Source organism: Macrosteles quadrilineatus, unplaced genomic scaffold (genome assembly GCF_028750875.1).
Source record: "Macrosteles quadrilineatus isolate MER2022 unplaced genomic scaffold, UCM_ALF_1.0 Scaffold_9__3_contigs__length_116548681, whole genome shotgun sequence".
Taxonomy (NCBI): domain Eukaryota; kingdom Metazoa; phylum Arthropoda; class Insecta; order Hemiptera; family Cicadellidae; genus Macrosteles; species Macrosteles quadrilineatus.
In genome coordinates, this window is record NW_026542602.1 from 22818897 (window position 1) to 22839236 (window position 20340).

Below are 20340 nucleotides of genomic sequence, written 5' to 3' on the forward strand. Positions count from 1 at the left end.
ATTCAACACATGAACAGTACTCATGTTTTATTGAATAAAGAATGATTTGATTTGATTAGCGGTTTGAGATATAATTTTGACCTACCTAGTAAAACTGAAGATTGGTAACTGAACGAGATTGCATTAAGACAACACTACCATTTAGTAAAAAAGTATAGTCTGTTCTAAAAACGAGAGTAAAGCAGCAGTCTCCATACAAGGCACACTCACACTACCAGCTAAAACTACCAACATTCCAACAATTATTATCAATCATTGCTTATTGCTGACTGTTTGGATAAGTGTTTTTTATGCCATAAAGATACAATTTCAAAGCTTGGTTGTTCTTTATTCTTTCTTAAAATTTATTGTTTGTTACTTTGGTATTATCATTGACTATTGGATACTGAAGTTGTATTAATAGTCAAAGGTATTATAGCGACCACAACTAATTACTAATAACAACCTAACCTAAGGGTGGACTATGTTTTAGGTTAGGGGAGGGTAGGTTGGGAAGATTTTGTTATTTAAACTAATTAAAATCTTACTAGGTAAACCCCGTCGAAATCGACGCTTACTAAAAGGCATGCACTAATTCATCTAACTACAAGAGTGAAATTATCAAAACGTTGAGCATTTAGCTTTGTTTAATGAGTAATAAATGAGTGTAAAAACAATAATGACTATTGCATTCATCTTTCAACAAATAAAATATTTCCAGTACTGTATGTCCTCAGAGTTATTATTACGATTTTAACTGGTTTCCCTTTCTTTTGGAAGAACCTTTAAATAGTATTTAAACAATCTTATTGGTAGATCTTTTGTCGTGAACATTTCCGTGATTTCATCAGCGCAAAGTGCAATGCAGATATTAAATCTGTCCTTTTATTTGTGAAAAAAATCTGTTTCTTGAGAAGCCACTTTCTTACTTGAAAGGGAGGTCTACCCTTAAGCTGTGTAAGTTTTATTTTTTTATTTTCCTTTGTCACACCGGACATCAAACAGTACTTCTGTGCCAACGAATAACCCAGCCTCAATCGCATAGTTTTGTCAATATAATCTCTCTTCGGGATATTCTTGGTGTAGTGGAATATACTTGTAGTGAAACCTGGTTTTTATTATTGAACTGTTAGGGGCCACGTTTTAAAACGCTATTTTCAACTTGTTAAACTTAGCTTAGGAGTGAGAATTGAAATGATGTTTTAGGGTAATAATGTAAATTTTAACTTATTTGAAATTGCTACCAAAGTAATGCGGTACTAACTAAAGAATATTACTTTTTGTCTACAATTAATGGCCTCCCACAAAGTCAAACTTTAACTTAGTTTTACAAAAACCAGTCTATTTGTTAAAATATTTTTAATTGCAAGAGGTAAAATTTAGAATTAAGAGTTTTCACTACACGTCTTAAGAAGCGATTCAAGGCAAAAGAATTAGCTGTTTCTGACACTATTTGTAGGGACTGAATTTGATTATAACATGTTTTCTTGAGGTTAAAGGATGTTTCTGATTTCCTATAGCCTCATATGCCCACCAAATTGTTTGCATTTTGTTATGTTAAGAATAACATAACAATAGAACATAACATAATAATAGAAATTTTTTAAATTCTAAGTATTTTTTTAATTTTAAAATATTTTTTTTTATTGTGAGAGGTCATTATTGATTAAAGAACAACATAATCTATTCTTTAGTCAGTTGTTATTACTGCTTTACTTCAGTAGTACTGCTAGCTGTTTTTTCCACAACTTCGAATAAGTTTAAGTTTATATTTTTCAAAGTGTGATCATAAATTAAAGTTTATTAATTATAATTTACATAGTTCGGGATCCAAGGTTCAACAAAACAAGACACAAATAACACTGTCCAGTACGTTATTTACTGACATCACCATTTTACACATTTCAACATTATATGTACATAAACAAGAAGCAGTTAAATATTTTATGACTAAACTTTGCTACATGACATTACAAACCGCTTAATATAATTGTAACAGTCCAATCCTGTGCCTAGCCTACAAGGAATGATGCTCTCTGTCCTCGGATGGTAACTTGAACTATGCTTGGCGAGGACGTTCTAAACTAACGCTTCAATAATACATTTAAAATACTTTAAAGTAGGGATGGTCAAGTCTCGAAATTTCGGGAAATTTTCGGGAAATTTTCAATCTCGTTACACGAGACGAGATTACTTTTTGGCCGAGATTTTTATCGAGACGAGAAAAAAAAAAAAAAAAAAAAAAAAAAAAAAAAAAAAAAAATTAAAAACGCCTGCAGAAAGTCAATGCAATACCCGCAATACAGGAGCGTGTTGTAGTTGCGTTTCCTTTTCGAAGGCGTTCTTATTTAATTAATTCTTTTAATGTAAATATTACTTTAATTCTTTTAATGTAAATATTACTTTCATTATTTTAATAATATTACTTTAATAACATTTGAGAAGTTTTGCGAAGTGTAAGCAGTGTGAGGAATGTTTTATTACTATAAAAAAAAAGTCAAAACAAGTAACTATTTTATAAAAATTAATATTGCTTTTATTTTATGATTTATTTTATTTTAGGATAAGTTGAACTCTATCCTAACTGATATCACCATGTTTCCTAATCGTAGGCATTTTTAATAAGTTAGGCGTGATTAATAAAAAAATGTTATGCTGATGTTATTTAATGAAAGATTTTAAATATTCTTGCCTATTACCATTATTTTAGTATTTAAACAGTCATCTAACAATGGTAAAAAATCAGGTAAAAATTTCGAACGTGCATTTCCCGTTGTGTATGAGAAGAGAAATCTCGTCTCGATCTCGTCTCGAAATTTTATGAGAAATAAAAAATCTCGTCTCGTCTCGTCTCGAACTAAAAATCCAATCTCGTCCATCCCTACTTTAAAGTAACACAATATCGATTCGGTCATTTCACTCAAACCAAGTTACATGTTGAGCATATCTGATTTAAAACTTAGCAAACTGGTGATGGCAATATTAATGACACAAGACAAAATATTGAGTAAAAGATTCATAATTTTAATTATGATTTTTGTTAAATAAAGGTTTAGGACCATGATTACAATGATTGTACTGTAAAAGCCTCATTGTATTAAGTAAAATGATTTGTTTGCACTATCTTTAAAAAAATAATAACGAATACAAAACTTTAACATGTCACAAAGACAAAACATTCCTTATATCAATAAATTAAGCTGCAATAATTCAATTTGTAATGTTAGCTACAACGATGAAATAAAATAATAAATAAAATACTAATGTTAATCCCCACACTAAAGTCATTAAAATAATTGATATCATCATTCCTTTAGGAAGGTGTTAATTTTTGTTCTTTATTCCATCCAGAGTGCTCAATGCAAAAGTAGAAAACATTAATGAGGCTTTCAGAAAACTGTGCCTAAGCACTAAAAACCTTTTCAATGGATGTGCACTGATAAGATTTAACATTTTTAGAGACTCGTGAAAATGAATTAGCACTCTAGCAAGGAATAAGAAGTATTACATTTGTTTAATAATAGGTTCTATGGACAATTTATGAATAAGGGCACTCAAAACATCCAAAACTCACATTCAACAATTATTTTGGTTTATATCTTTTTCAAAAAAATTTTAAAGTGCTAATACAGTCATAATACAAAAGATAGTTTTTCAAACAAGATATATAACATGGCAACTTATATGTTAAAAACAGTAAAAAAGTATATATGTCTTTTTATTAGACTACCAGTGATTTTATCATCATTTGTGTTACATTTTTAACCTCATTTAACAACACTTAATCACTGTACTGTATCAACAATCAACACACACCATGAACAATTAACCCAACACCATCGGCTAGGTAAAGCGAAGAATTTAAGCAGATTTTTCTACATTGACTTAAATTTCCTTTAGCACAGCACGAAATTGACTTCCAAAATCTTGGATCTAAGAGAATCTCGAATGTAACAATTTGTGAGTCTGGATGTAGTGATTAGAGTGATTACAATAGTGACTATGATAACAAGTGCAACAACCATGCAACTAGAAGCTAAGATAACAACGGTATTGTCTGATTCTCTGTCGAGAGTGCAACGGCGACGAGCAAGCGATGTACAGTGCGCTGTGGTTACAATAGTACAGAGAAACTCAACAATAGCCATAGACCATGTTACCTCTGGGTGTATTACCATTACGAACTCGGAGGCGGATATCTCTGTACTATTGATGTGAAGAAAGTGGATGCAAATGCAAGTAAATACAGCTGCAAAGTGCAGAAGAAGGACTTCGGCTTTCCCCTCGAGGGGAGTGATACAAACACTATTTTATAATCTGTTAAATGCCTTAACATTATTGCTTCTCACCATCACCTTTGGGGAAAATAAACTGGTAAATGAATGACGGACGATCGTTAGCTTATCGTATTTACTAGCGAACAATTTGTGTTATTAAGCATTTAATAACAACAAACCGTTTGAAATATATTAATTGATTTACAACAAAGATGAACATTCTTCTTAATAGAATATTTAACAGTAATAACAAATAAATAAGGAAAACAAAACATGGCCGTATTTCGCTGAAAAGCCACAAGGACCTGGCAAAGTTTGATTATGATACAGGGCAACTGAGCGACCATTTCAACAGTTCAGGCCTTTAAACTCAATCGATAAAATAAATGGAATTCTCTCACAGCCAACCTATTATAATAAATAATCATAACTCATCTTTTAACACGCTTGACGTTCTTATAATAAAATAATACAAGATCTATTAAACAATCAACAAACATCTATCAACTTAACAACTACATGACTTTTTAACAGTTTCTAAAAACTAAATATAACACTAGATAGATACAAAATAATACAATGTTCCTATGTGGGAAAAAGACCCCTGAATTTTACATATTTGACACCATATATTATATCAACAATATTTAATATTGTGGTAATTAATTATTTAGACTACTTAAACTAAATGTGAAGGCGAGAGTCGGTGCACCATCGTTTCGTTGAACTTGCGCCTACTTGCTGCAAAATCTGAAAACATTCACCATGAATAAGACACCTAATACATTAGTTTGTGTAACCAATCATGCTTATAGTATTTTCCTACTGCAGGTTACCAATAAGTTGTGTTGTAAACATCAGTTATTACTTCAAGTAATAAAATAAAGTAATGCAACTATGTACACAGAATTATCTTAAACAGTAACAGCTGATTGAATTGTAAACATTGAAAGATGACCCTTAGAACTACATTCATGCTGAGAAGGGGGTCATTCAATGGCCTTATTAGACACACACACACACACACACACGTTTACTAAATCTGGTTTTTTTTTATGCTTGTATCTACGCCAGTGGCATTTTTGTAATGAGGTAATTTCAAACACTTTTAAGGGAAATCGGTCCAAACCCATTAAAGTTTTGTGGATGTGCCGGGGATTGAACCCGTCCCTCCCGCACCGAAGTCCAAGATGCCAACCACTAGGCTAGCAACACAACAAAAAAATTTCCAAAAAATTGGCTTAAAAATTTCTAGAATTCAAGACAAATTTATGAACATTAAATACTACTATAAGAACCTTCCTTTAAGCTTTATCACACTGCTTTTCTTTTAAGAAAAATCTTTTAATAAAACCATAGTTCCTTTATCACATAATGTATTGAACTGCTGTATTGAAAAAAAATATGTAGGCACTTAAGAAATTGTAGGCTTAAAATGGTATCCTTCATTTTATTCATTAGCGTGTATGCACTTTTACTTGGGAAAAAGGAATGATATTATACTTTGGTCTGTAGTATAAAAATTGCAGTTTTGATGACACCAGTAATTGTCTTCCACAATCGCGGCAACATCTGTATGCGTATCTTGCTGTCTCAGCGACAGCAGTAATCGTGGCAAAATTTGTAAGCAAACTTGCAGTCTCTTCGCCATCGCACAGCACCGCTGATTGACCTTTCAGCTAACTTTCATGGCAATATGGAAATTGTGTAAGATTCTGTTTTCCTGGAATTTCAGGAGAATAGACACCAAGATTCAAACAATTTGTGTAGCATTCCCGGGTTTACTTACTTACTTACTTCCGCAGCTCTACAGGCCTTGGTGGCCTTTGGCTTCTGCTACAATTTCCCTCCAATCGCCTCGATCTTGCGCCATCTCTTTCCAATTCCTCACTCTCAACATCCTCTGGTCATCCCCCACTTCATCAAGCTATCTTCTTCTCGGCCTATCCCTTCTCCTAGTCCCTTCCATGTTCTGGCACAATAGTTCTTTGGGCTGTCTTCCTTCAGGCATTCTCTCCACATGGCCTAACCAACTGATCCTTCTTGCTTTGATGAAGTGCACAATATCCCCCCCTTGCAAAATCTTGTTTATTTCAGCATTCTTCAATATCCTCTATCCATCCCCTTCCTGGATTCCGGGGTTTTCTGTCCTGTATTTCCCGAAGAGTACACAACATGATTCATATAATTTGTGTAGGATTCCCAGTTTACCTTGCATTCCCAGAGAGCATCACCATGATTTTAAGTGTGCCTCTCTCACCAGACTCTGACACAGACAGGTTTTGAGTTGCACCTCAGACCTGACTGATCCATCTATGGTGGTGTCTCCTGGCCCAACCACTTGGTCATTGATTAGGCAAACAGCCTATCATACTAACATAACTGGTCAAAACTTGACACCCAGGTAGAAGCAAATGCCAGATATACTTTCAAGTGAAATTGGTACCTATCTACCTAGTACATACCTAGTATAGTGAGTGCACTGTGAGTTCCCGCTCCGGCAGCTGGCGCACCTTCATGGAGCCATCGGCGCCACAGCTGAACAGTCTGGCTGCGCCGTCCACGTGTAGCTGCGTCACGCCCTGGCCAATGTGCTTGAAGAAGGACGACCGAGCGTGTTCACCAGGAAACGAGTACAGCAACTGGTGAATACTCAAACCCCACACCTCAACAGACAGTCGCATAGATTAATTGTGCTAATTACATACATATTTTCATTTTTATAAAATTAGGGAGAAAAGTAAGCCTTCACGATGCTACAAGTAGTCAACATTACAATATTAGCAATATTCATTTAGAGTGAATTTGAAGGGAAGGATTTTGGTAATTAAAAACCTATTAAAAAGTATTGTTAAAATATTAAGTTACATTTCAGTAAAGTCAAAAGTGACTAAGACTAATTAAACTTTTGCCATAAAATATTTAGAGATTCACCCATTTTGCATGTATATTTCTATTGTAAATCATCAGACTTACCTTGATGTCACCGTCTGCTGCCCCGGTGACAAAGAACTCCTCAGCAGGATCAATGGCCAGACACTTGACAGGACTTTCGTGAGCAACAAAGCGGTGGCGAATGCTGCGTTGTCGCACGTCCAGTATGCAGACATCTCCCTTCTTGCCTGCGGAGATCAGGAGCTGGTGCTGCGGCGCAAAAACTATGCTCGAAGCACCCTGATCGTGACAGGTGAATGCTGCGAACATTAAAATGAAATGAAAAATTCTTTATTTTACCAGGCAAAGTTAGGGCCACATGGCCCTCTCTTACACTTAACCTGACAAACTTAAATATAAATAAATAAAAAATACAATGACATTTCTTAATCTAATATAAAAATACATATTTAACACATCAAGTACAAGTTAAACAAAAATTCAATTTATTTAACTAATTAACTAATTTAAAAAAATAGTAAATTATTATAAATTAATAGAATATACAAAAGAAAACACGTTCACACTCCCACACGCATACGCACCAGCAATCGCGCAAAGACGCAGAAGCCCTAGGACACGCCAGCCGAGAACATTTGCTCAAAGTAGAGATTTTTTAGTGCCGCCACAAACTGGGAACGTTTATCAAGGGATTTAATGTGTAGGGGTAGGCTGTTCCAAAGACGGCAAGCGGTAACAACAAAAGCCCTGTCATAAACGGTGGTCACATGATGAGGTATACGCAATGTGATCGAAGAAGAACGAGAAATTCGTGAACTACCCTGAGACACAAATTTAAAATCTGATGTAAAATATTTCGGGGAGCCTGATTTCAAAATTAAAAAGACTAATGACAAAATTTTGATGGATCTTTGATAATTTAGTTTCAAGATGTTTGCCTCAAGGTAGTATGGCGTGATACGCTCCTCACGCCGCAGACCATAGACAAATCTCAAAGCGTAATTCTGAGACCGCTGGAGCATATCCGCCTGAATCACAGTCATGTCATTGATCAATGAGTTGCAGTAACTGAAGTGGGGTAGTACAAGTGATTTGATCAAATGAAGTTTTGTGTGTTGTGGCAAAAAGTTCTGCAATCTTTTCAGTGAATGTATGGAGGCAAAAACCTTTTTTCGTGTGTCTGTAACTGCTGTGTCCCAAGTAAGTGAAGAGTTGAAAGATATGCCAAGATTCTTTACTTTGTCGTAGTAGGGAAGTGCTATTGCCACTCACTGTGATTGGGTTTATTGAGTCAAAGTCAATTGAAGGGCGAAGTCGAGGGTGGCAGATTACAATCGGTTTTGTCTTTTCGTGATTTAGTCTCAGTCCGTGATTGTCAGTCCAAGTAACTATTCGGTTGACATCTTCATTGATCCTTCTGACACAGTCATTTTCGTTGTTTGCAGTAAAATAGTCATAGATTTGTAAGTCGTCAGCGTACATGTGGTGTTTACAGTTGGTCAAGGTCGAGTTTATGTCGTTGACGTACAGTACAAAGAGCAGTGGTCCAAGGATTGATCCTTGGGGCACACCGCATGCCCCATCTATATGGAGCCATAGTGGGGCATCTATATGCCCCATCTATATTGTTGCTCATCTATATGGAGCAACAACTCAAATCAATCTAGATAAAATATTAAAACATCAAAAAAGAGCAGTGAGAGTAATGCTCAGACTAAATTCTGATGTCTCGGTAAAAGAGCACTTTAAACAGCTAAACATACTAACTGTTTATGGGCAGTATATTTATGATTCAATTTTAATTTTTAAAAATAAAACCTCATCCGATGTATCCAATCTACCGGTTCACCGATATGAAACGAGAAAAAAAAATCAGATTTTGCAAAATAGGCACAGATTAAAGTTTTATGAAAAAAAGCCATCATTTGCTGGTAAAAGTTTTTTTAAACATATCCCCGGAGGAATTAGAAATGAAAAAGATCCAAAAAAGTTTAAAACAAAACTAAAAAATTTCTTAATAAACATGGCAATTTATTCTCAAGAAGAATTTTTCCACCTCCCTCAAGAATACTAGAAGAAGGCATCTGTATGGGGAGATGTATTTTTTAATTTAAGATTTATTTTTAATCTGTATTTTATATTTTAATAATTGTAATCTTTGACACTATTCAAATGCTGTATTATGTATACTTCTCAATGAATAAAGAAATTGAAAATTGAAATTGAAATTGAAACATGTAACAGTCATCCAGTCTGATCTTGTGTCACCAACCTCCACACATTGCTGCCTATCTGACAGATAAGATCTCAGCCATTTAAGAGAATTCTGGGAAAACCCTATTGCCCTTAATTTCTGCACCAGCAAGTCATGATTAACACAGTCAAATGCTTTGGAAAAATCAAACAGAGTTAGAATCGTTCCTTGTCGACGCTCCATAGCAAGTCTAATGTCTTCAGTCACTCGAAGGAGTGCTGTTTCTGTACTGTGCGCTGATCTGAAACCAGATTGATAGTCAGATAGAATGTTATTTTCAGTGATGAATTCAGTGATTTGACAGTGAACGATCCTTTCTAGGCCTTTAGATAGAGCGGGCAAAATACTTATCGGCCTGAAATCCCCAACCAGGGTTGGTGCTGAGATCTTTTTTAGGGGACGGACAATGGCAGACTTCCAAAATGAAGGGAAAGAACAGTGCCTCAAAGATGCATTAAAAATGAACGTGATAGTAGGAAGGATTGCGTAGAGGATGTCTTTGATAAAGCGGATAGGTATCCCATCAGAACCGACAGCATTGCTTCGGATTCTGCGAATAGCCATCAAAACATCAGACTGAATAACTGGTTTGAAATTAAACTCGGGATATCCCAGGTGCGGGGTTGGAGAGTTGACTAATTCATTCAAGTAACTATTGACTTTGTGCTGATTGGTATTTTGACTGCTAGAAGAAAAGTAAACGTTTAACTCATTTAGAGGGATGTGTACTGGTTGAGAATCAAATTGTTTCCCAAGCCCAAGACTTTTAACTTTACGCCATAAAACTCTCGATGGCTGTTTTTGATTTTCAAAAAGTGAATGAATGTATCTGAGTTTGGAATTTCGCAAAAGCTGTTTAACTCGATTACGAAGATTACAATATTGTTGTTTTAGTTCGATATTGTTGGAGTGCCTAGCTCTTCTACCTAAGCTATCACGTTTAGCCATCAAACCTTTGATTTCAGTGGTCATCCATGGAACAGGCCTTCTTTTTGTCACGCGCTTTGTTAGGATGGGAGCATGTTTGTCATAGAGATTTAATATGGAAGAATTTAGCTCATGAACCATTTCATCGACGGAATTTAAATTTTGAATGAAGTGCCACGGAGTTTGTTGAACGTCTAACATGAATTGTGCAACATTCATATTTTTAAGATCCCGATATTTAATAAGCTTTGCTTTGGGCTTAGGAGATTTGATTGAGTACACACAGAAAATAAGGTCATGTTTGGATATTGAAGGGACTGGAAGCTGCCCATGGTGAATGATATCTTGATGATTGGACACTACGATTAGATCTAAGAGGGTATCAGAATTGGCAACATGATGTGTGGGATCGAGTGGAAGTACAGTTAGGTTACATGATTCAAACAAAGTAGTCAGCTGTCTGTGTTCAAAGTTATGAGTCGGCGATAGTAAGTCAGTGTTGAAATCACCCATGATCAAAACATGACTGTATCTGAACATTTCATTAAGCAATGCATTTTCAAAATTGAGCAGATGCCCTGATCTTGGTGGGCGATAGCACACTCCTAGTAACAGCGCATCTGCTCCAGATAAACTAATCTCAATTAATAGAAATTCTGGCCCAGCCGAGTACTCCGATGGTGAAGAAAATATAGTTTTGAACTTTAAATCCTCCCGGATATACACCGCAACGCCACCGCCCTGTCTACCAATCCTATCATTTCGCTGCAGCACATATCCAGGGAGAGACACCTCATTTGAATGAATACTCGGCTTAAGCCAGGATTCAGAAATGCCAATCAAGTCAAAGTTTCCAGGATAAAAGATTTCTCTAACCTCATCAATGTGAGCACGCAAAGACTGGGCATTGATGTGCGCCGCTTTCAGGTGTTTAGGATATGGAGATAAGGAGCGAGAAAGACAATCAGCGGTGGACAATGTAGGGTGTAGGATGGGGGAGGGGGGAGAGATAAGCGGGTGAGTGAAAAACATTGAGTGAGATTAGAAAAAAGTAACATGTTTTAACATTAGATTTGTGCAACGACACTCCAGGGGGCATATTTATGAGTGATGAGTTTTAAATCAGATGAAAGCTCTGTTACTTACTAAAACCAGCTGGTTCCTTAGCCACGATCAGTTCATTTCACTTGGACCAGGATCATTGTGCTTATTTAAAGTCAAATAAAAACTGGAACTGGGAAATATCATGAGAATAAGAGACTAGATGTGTATGACTGTTTTAAGTCTTTTGTTTTCCATCAAGCTGTGGATATTATGACGTAGAACTGAGCGTACCTGCAATGAGAGCTTTTTTCTGAGGCAACAGTGTATCCCACATTGCAACGTTCTTGCTCTCAGAACTGTGACCAGCTGTGGCGACCAGACTACACGAGCCCAGGAACACAAAGTCACTTGTCAACTTGTTGTGGCACTGGTAGGTCTGTAAACAAACATGTACAAGGTTAATAGCAATTAGTTTGCGATAAAAGTTAAATGATTTTTGCTATAGAGTAAGAGGCCACGGCAAAGTTTTCTCTGCGCTGTTTTAGTGTTTCACACTGTACAGCTAAGAAGTGGTTCTGTAAGAAGTGGTTCGAGGGAGAAAATAAATTATCTGTACCTTGCAAGAAAAGTATCAAATCCAAAACTAACTAAGCTGACAGTTTAAACTCAATGAAGTGCTTGGATTCAATTCAAGGATGGACTTACAATGAAGGATTGACCAAATCTAGGTTCAATAATTTTTTCTGAGTCATCCAGCTTCATTTCTTGCAACATTCCACCAAATATAATTTGGAGATTTATTGAATCAACTTTGGTACATTGTTGAGTGAAAAGCATTGCTGTTGAACTCATATTACCATAACTTTGAGTGCTTATATATATTATTTTTTAATATCGCAGACAGTAAAAAAACTACATAACAATAATAAATCCAAGTTCTACAAATATAACCTATACAGTTCTTGCTTGTGCAATGTTTATTAGAAACTTGGCTTGAATCACTAAGTTAACCTTTATGACGATTTGCTGTTAGGCAGTAGTATTGACTTACAAAGAAAGGCAGGTTGCCACTAGCCAAAGTTCCAACTTGGGATTGGAACAAAGAGAGGTTTCCATCACCATCTGCGACCCCGAACTTGTTACCATGCTGACTGAAGCGAACACGTGTCACCTAAAACAACAAACGGTGCAAATTGGGGAATTAAAATTAATCCTTAAGTTTTGCTTTGCTCGCTTTTATAATGTGTTTTGAGTTTTGATTACTTATTTTATCGCTACAGCCTGGACTGACTCTTTTCAAAACAATACTCGATCAAGTTAAGGGTAAAAATAAAAAATGACTTTAAGGCTACACTTGAAGTGCGTACACACAGTACAACTTAGGCTACACTTCTAATATACTTTCTCTTAGATTTTAGCTGGTAATAAACTTTCTTGGACTTCTTGGGATTTTTCGTAAAGGAAATATTTTTGTGATTATACTCATCTTGTCAGACTCAAAGTTAACATTTAATAACCCCATCAATGACAATGGGACGATAAAGTAAAATTAACTATCTTTGACTATTGATAAAATTATACATTCTATTACCATGTTAAGGTTGTAGTATTATGTATTATGTTTAAGTATGTAGATTAACACTCTGTGTAGTTTGATCAAGCAACCAACAAAGTGTGCTGATATAATAATTTTAAATTTACCGATTCCTGTTTCATAAGCCAACTATTTAGCCATGTAATTACTCTTAACAGATTAGATTATTATAAACTAACTGTTGTACCCGTGCTTTGCGACGGGAAGAGGAAATAGAAAATTGTTGATCTTTACATTTGTTGTATAAAATAGTTACACCCCTGTTCGTAACCTTATAACTTGACTAGCAGACAGGGTGTCCACAGAAATTTTGTCATCAATTTCCCTGACTTTCCATGACTATCCATGACCATTAACCATTGATTTCCATGACTCACGAACTTAACTCAAAAATTATAATTTACCGTACACACACAAATAATACTGCCTAGACAAGTTATTTCACAGAAAATATTGAAATATGTATAAACAGATAACAATGGGGTACAATAGGTACAACAATGAACTAATACAAACTCAAAACCCATAAACTAAGACAACTGTATAAATTGAAATTGTCGTACATTTGTGAAAAGTTCGGAAAAATGCTACAATAGTCGCGGTTACAGCCGACTATTGAAAGGTCCCCTGAAATCCATCCATTATTGGGGATTTCCATGACTTTCCATGACTTTTTGCCTATTTCCATGACTTTCAATGACCATAATTTTTTTCCATGACTTTCCATGACTATCCCTGACTTTCCAGAATGTGGACACCCTGAGCAGAGTACCCGTCCTTCGTACGGGGTTGGCATGTGAGTATAAAATGTTTATTACAGTTATACTCAAGCTTTGCGTTTGCAATGAGGGAGGGCACGTTTTGATAAAATTTGCTTCTTTAAATTTACAGTATTCTATAGTATTACACATCTACCATAGCCATAATGTTCTACCACTTCACCTAAACAATAGAGAAAATAAATTATTAAAAATTCTCAAAATATCACAAATTATTCATGAAATTAACATAAACATAACTGTAAACAATCCTACTTTGACAGCTCATTGCGTATCACAGTTTTTTGTTGCTGCTTAGTTCAAATTCATAAATGCAAAAATATATAAGCCTAGTGCTGCACCCTGTTGGTAAATCTTATAACTTTTTATTGCTTTTGCATATCATAGAACCAACTTTTTTAGTTGAACAGAAATTTTGGTTGGATTTTAAGGCAAAGATGAGTGAAGAAAGTGTGTTAGTTGAAGTGATTTTTTTTTGTCTCACCTTCACGTTCATTTTTCAAATTACTCCAGGCTAGGTCAAAAGCAAAACGTTGCAAAATTATCACTTAGAAAAAATTCATTGGTGATTGCTGGGAGTTGAACCTAGGACATTGCAGACTAAGTCCTGGGCTCTACCACTAGACCAGCTTGCTCCCTGAAGCAGCGTATGCATGAGGCCAGCCAGGTTACCTGCCCCTAGTGTATTTACCTGTGGCAGGTAATCTGCCTGCTAACTTGGCTCTGTGTAGACACGGCTTTAGAGTTAAATGAATGAGATGACAGCTTTTGCAACAGAAAAAGGTCAGTTGGTTCTTTAGCGGGACGTTTCTTAAGTTCCCGAGGATCAAGAAGAGCTTGGTCCAGTTTTAAACTATCAAAAAACTTCTTACATTTTTCAGAATGAAACTGGTGACCCTCTGTTTGCTAGGCCTCACCTTAGCGAAGGTGCCGCTAGGTCTGGCCACAGCTACAGACTGTGTGTGTCCCCACTCCCACATCTGCACTGACCCGTCCTGTGCTCCTGTCAGGTCTGACAACAAGTACATAGATTAGTTAAATAACACTCATCATTGTAACATTCCCAATGGGGTTGAATATAGACTGTTAAATGGAACAACTTTCATTCAGATTGTCTAAGCTTTGGTATATCCGTTATTGTTTCCGTTGTAGTAGAGGAGTCAAAAAATCATAATGTCCTGGTCAACTCAAATTCTTCAAGAAGAACTGGTAATATTGGAATTAATATAAATTTGAAATAACAACTTCACCAATATTTCTGAATTTTTAATTTTATGAGGCCTTTTGCCAGCTATGCTGGCATCATCAGACACATCACAAAACTCATAGACACAAAACAATTACATTAAGAGTTTTGTGATGTGTCTGATGATGCCAGCATAGCTGGCGAAAGGCCTCATAAAATTAGAAATTCAGAAATATTGGTGAAGTTGTTATTTCAAATTTATATAACTCAAATTCTTTTTTGAATTTACATTTGTTAGCACAACTGTGACACAGATTACAATCTCCTGAAATTTTGACCAAGCAAAATATTAAAATAATTTTTTTTAGAATTAGTAAACCATATTTTTATTGTTTTTAAATTTGGAAACCATCAAATAAAAGTATTGTGTACATGATTTCAAAATTAAAATAAATGACAGTTTGATAACTTTTCAAAACTGTATTTTCAAGTGAAACAAATTTGTTATCTGCTAATAAATCATGAGTACAAACTAATTAAACTTGAAACTAATGAACTTGAGACTGATAAAACAAAATTAAACGTTTTTGAAGGTCAGAGTTTCTATTAATCTCTTTTTATGAACCAAAAAGAATTTTGATTTCTCTTTAGCATGTGGAATTTTGTAACAACTCATGAGATAATGTAAACACATAGGTATAATTAAATCGCCGAATGAACATAACTGATTAGATTTGTAACTTACACAGAGGAAGTAGAGGATGAGCACTGATTCTTCTGATGTTGTCCACTCGATGTTTTAACACCTAACAGCCAACAAACCGTACAAGTTAGCATAATGTAATGTAATTCTGCCTATCCTGAATAAATTTGCTGTAAAACAATATGTGAATTTAACTGGAAGGAAAATTGATATCGAAGCAGCTGTTGATATGAAAAAGATATGTAAATTAAATTAATTTACAGTAGAACCCCTCATATCCGGCCTTGGTTTTACCGGTCCTCTGTTTATCCGGCCCCTTCCAGGAAGCCAATATCAAAATGTTTTTCTCACAGCTTACGGACATTTAGAGATGCAAGCACTAGTCTTTGTGACTGCTCAAGTCATCAAATAAATTGTTCTCACTATTTATCTGTTTATACATTTTTTGCTGTGTCACTATACTAAGTTGAGCTAGTAGGCCTAACCTTTGATCAGTTGGTTGATTATTTCCAAAGTAGGGTTAGTACAGTACAGTATATTATTAATTTTTGTATTTTACAAAATGGATAAAAATGTTGAGTTAGAATCACATTCTGTGGTTGAAATGCATGTACCATTTAAGTCCTAATGATTTTCAAGTCCAATTTATAGTCATTTTTACCTTCATTAATAGTATTTGTTGCCTGGAATCATAATATTTGTACGTTCTTCATTACTTAACCATTTTAACCTACAAATATGTTTTTCTTTTACAAACATGTTTATTTTTTTTTTAATAATCCCAGAACAGACTGGAATGAGACTTTTCACTGCATATATTGATTACCTATTGTTATAACTGGTATGAGTTATCATTTTCATTGTAGGTTGGTTTATCCAGCCAAATCGTTATCCGGCCAGGGGCTTGGTCCCGTGGTGGCCGGTTATGAGGGGTTCTACTGTATTAAAACTTGATAGAACTCAGTTTTAATCATTAGCTGAAATTTTTAACTGCCCGTGACAACTTATTATAAAAACTTGTTTATTCGGAAAATTGTGATGAAGCAGTTTTTACTATGAATGGTTCCCGCAATGGCAATCAGTGTACACGTTTTATAGGAAAATCTTATATTTTGAAAACCAAAATCTTTAAATACATCCTTAATTTTGTATAGTTGAAAATATTTACCAGGTTATATTTTTACTATAAACCCTTACCCTCTGTACTCAAACTAAAATTCAAAAGAATAAAAATCCACATTTAATTTTTGAGACAAATGACTTAAGAGCCATAACATTTTCATGTCATAAGCGTCCTATACTATCAAATTAAATTTGTAACATCACAAATACTACAAACAACTTATACATTAACTATACATTATGTTATGGCTAAACAAAACTTTTGTTATGGTTCTAAAAAACTAATCATTATAGCTCCAGCTAAGGAAGAGAATTAGTTACATTAAGCCCAACATTCTTACATTTTGTGGCAGTTATAACCACCTACACTATAACTAGAAAAAAGTAATCAAACCCTTGAAATATAAAGAGAACCAAACATAGTTAGTATACTATATGTTAAACTAAAAAAATGTTAAAATACTATGTACAAACATACTTACAAACACGAAATAGGAATACAAAATAAAACTAATTAATTTGCAGCAGAAACTATAGGTACAATAAACAGAATAAAAAAAAATTATACATACACAATTTACAAAATATTAACACCAATGGATAATTTTACATGGAAGCAAAGTAATCATAAGAATAAACTATACAAGGACAAAATTAATATGACTGCATAAAATTGAACTATAAAGGGCAGCTAATGAAAATTGTTTTAAACCTAAGACATGGGGAAGAATGAGTGGTAAAGAAATGTAAATGACACAATATAGTGTAACGGTAGGCACGAGTGATGTACGAGTGAACAATTATAGTAAATTCTGTTTGTGTTGAGTGTCTGTTAGTTAGGCACTGAAGCAGTAGTGATACTAATTAATTTTAACAATTGCTTGAGTAATGGACCATAGTTTCCTTACGATGAGACAAAGTTTGGAAGCAAATAGCATAGAAAGCTGTGCTGGGGTAAAAACAACAACAGACTGAAACAGAGGCAAACCCTTTTATAACTAAAACAAGCTATGATTGCAAATTGTAATGCAATAACTTCTTACAAGGACTATAGTTTTGTACATCCAAATAGGAATGCAGTAAGAAGTAATTTAATTTATATTAATTTCACAACTATTATTGTGTTATGTACCTACTGTAGTTTTTATAATCACAGTATTTTTGAAATCCACAACAAATAATTCATTCGGTTTGATTTTCTTGATGGATGTAATTTATTTTTGTTAGGGTGTTCAATACAGTTAAAACAGCCTGCGTAAGAAAAATGTTGGCAAAGGTATTAAATTAATGTTGGTATCTTTAGCTTTAAATTACCAATTGCTTAAAAGCTAGCTTTGGAACATAAAAAACAAATAGGCTACAGTATTTTTACTGTAAAGTAAAGAAATATTTACACTAACACTCATCATTGTGAACATTTCATCCTACTTGCTTGGTTTTTATGGGTGAAAGAATTTCATCTTGATTAAAATATAATAAAATCAAACTTTTTGGAAACATCTAACCACAAGCAACAATACTATCTATGTTTAACTAGCTTTTACACACATTTTTTTACAAGAATTTTAAAACTAATTAAAAAAGCTGTTTACAAAGATCAAACTAGAAAATTGTACCGAATCAGCAGTAATGTTGTTTCTGTCAAAATCTACATATGCCTGTTATTTTAGGTTAGTATGATAAAATTTGCGTAATCAACACTTTGTACAGAGCATCCAAAATACAGCGCGACTCAACAATTATGAAAATCAGCCGCAAACGTTGATTGAGCCAGCTTAGCAATTTGGCGAGAAGAGCAGCGAAAGAATCAATAGAAAAATACCTTTAGTCGGATCATATAAGTGATATCCCCTTCAGTCTCAAAAGACATAACAACACGATCACTGCAAATACCATTCTCTGATTGGAGAGGAACTCCCTGTTGTGAACAACATACGTTAGTCTTGAAACGTAGAATAATATTCCGACACTTTGGGAAATTACCAAGCTAAGTTTTGCTCAGAAAATATTTTTGCTATGAATATTAAAAGATTATAGCACTTAAACGTATATCGCTTACACTACAAGGCTTCCAAAGATCAAAGTATCAAATGTTGGTCTTCAGGAGATGGCCACCAAGTATTTTGCCACTTCAACGATCAAGATTTTATTGTTAATATTACTCAACATTGTCTTGAATAATCTAAATATATACCAAATTAAAAGATAATGGGGGTACAATCTTTGGAATACCATACGCTAAAAATAAGTAGAGAGAGTTTTGACTACAAACCCAAATAATTATTATAAAGTATTGTTTGCCTCTACTTCAAAGCAAAAAACAGAAAGCCCTTATAACATCACAAATGGAAATCATATGTGTTTTTCTGGGTAGGTAAAAGAACTTTTATAAAAACCAAACCTCATTAAAGGAGAATCTTTGTCAAAGTAACCTTTGTACTGAGAAAAGTTTCAAAATCAACATTAAAAAGTATAATTTCTGATAATGAATGGACTACAAGTTCAAGTTAATTAATGTGTTTAACAAGATGTAAGTGTAAAAGTATTCCCAATAGCCTATGTTTGGATACATGTAGCCAATTTTCCTAGAAAATCTTCCACATCAAATATTCCACTCAATCTATATTGAACAAACACAAGTTTGAAGGGTTTACAGATTGATTGCAAAGCGGACAAAGCATCAAAGAATAAAAATGTTGGAAAAAGCTGAAGGGTAATAATCATGCAACAATTCTCACCGGCTTGAGTAAGTGATGACTGCGGTCAATGACCAACTGACAGAAAGCTGGGTCGTGCGACCCTGGGAAGGTCAAACCCTTCATCTGATTGCAGCAGACAGACAGACAAGCAGGGTGAGAAATGGTCTCAACACTCACCATTAAGTAACAATTGATTACAAAACTTTGGTAGGATTTAAATTTGTAAGTAATCACGCACATTGAGAATGACAGTAGAGCCAAAGACCATTTCCACCGTTGAATTGTTTAGTGTCGTAAAACCTGTTTTAGTGAGTTGACAAACACGAGCTCAAAGCTGAAAAGAAGGCTGCAAACATGCCACAGGCAATATCCAAAGTATTTATAGACTCATCATTTATAGAGATTTTCCTTTTAGGATTACTTGTTTTAAATTACCTTCTCTGTGGATGATTTTGGATATAATAGAAAAATCGAAAAATCATAATGTTTTAGTCTTGAAATCAGTTGCCAATGGGCAATATGTGGTTCATGACAAAAGAATAAATCTAAACCATAGATTAACTATGGAATCATATTCAAATTTACACAAGAACATTATTTTGTTTCCATTAATCAACAAATTAATTGTATTGACTAATTAATTTACTATCAATTTAGTACTTGGTTAAACATATATAAATATTAGTCATTTTAACATAACTACTTTGATATCTTTTGCCTGTAACATATTTTTCTTCAAAGTGTTAGTGTTAGTGACACAAGCAAAAAAGTCCAGCCCACAACATAAGTTAAAACTGCCCCAATATTCTTGGTTGAAATGTACTTTGTCAATAAGTAACAATAAGTAAGTCCAGTAATGTTGTCGAAGTTATGTAAGAAGA

The 20340-nt window shown here is 34.4% G+C and overlaps 1 protein-coding gene across 6 annotated transcripts in view; it reads right to left on the reverse strand.

Moving 5' to 3' along the window:
• Positions 1-1836: 1836 nt before the first annotated feature.
• Positions 1837-20340, reverse strand: part of LOC129002602 (dmX-like protein 2) — a 177984-nt gene continuing 159480 nt past the window's right edge. For 5 of the 6 annotated variants that reach the window (XM_054430534.1, XM_054430531.1, XM_054430529.1 and 2 more), the window contains 8 exons: positions 19499-19582; positions 15681-15741; positions 14667-14761; positions 12428-12547; positions 11668-11812; positions 7233-7450; positions 6722-6922; positions 1837-5006 (listed from right to left, as the gene is read on the reverse strand). In XM_054430534.1, the coding sequence (XP_054286509.1) occupies positions 6722-6922; positions 7233-7450; positions 11668-11812; positions 12428-12547; positions 14667-14761; positions 15681-15741; positions 19499-19582 (924 nt within the window). In that variant the 3' untranslated portion in view covers positions 1837-5006. The remainder of the gene's footprint in view (positions 5007-6721; positions 6923-7232; positions 7451-11667; positions 11813-12427; positions 12548-14666; positions 14762-15680; positions 15742-19498; positions 19583-20340) is intronic. The other variant, XM_054430533.1, reaches the window with a different exon arrangement.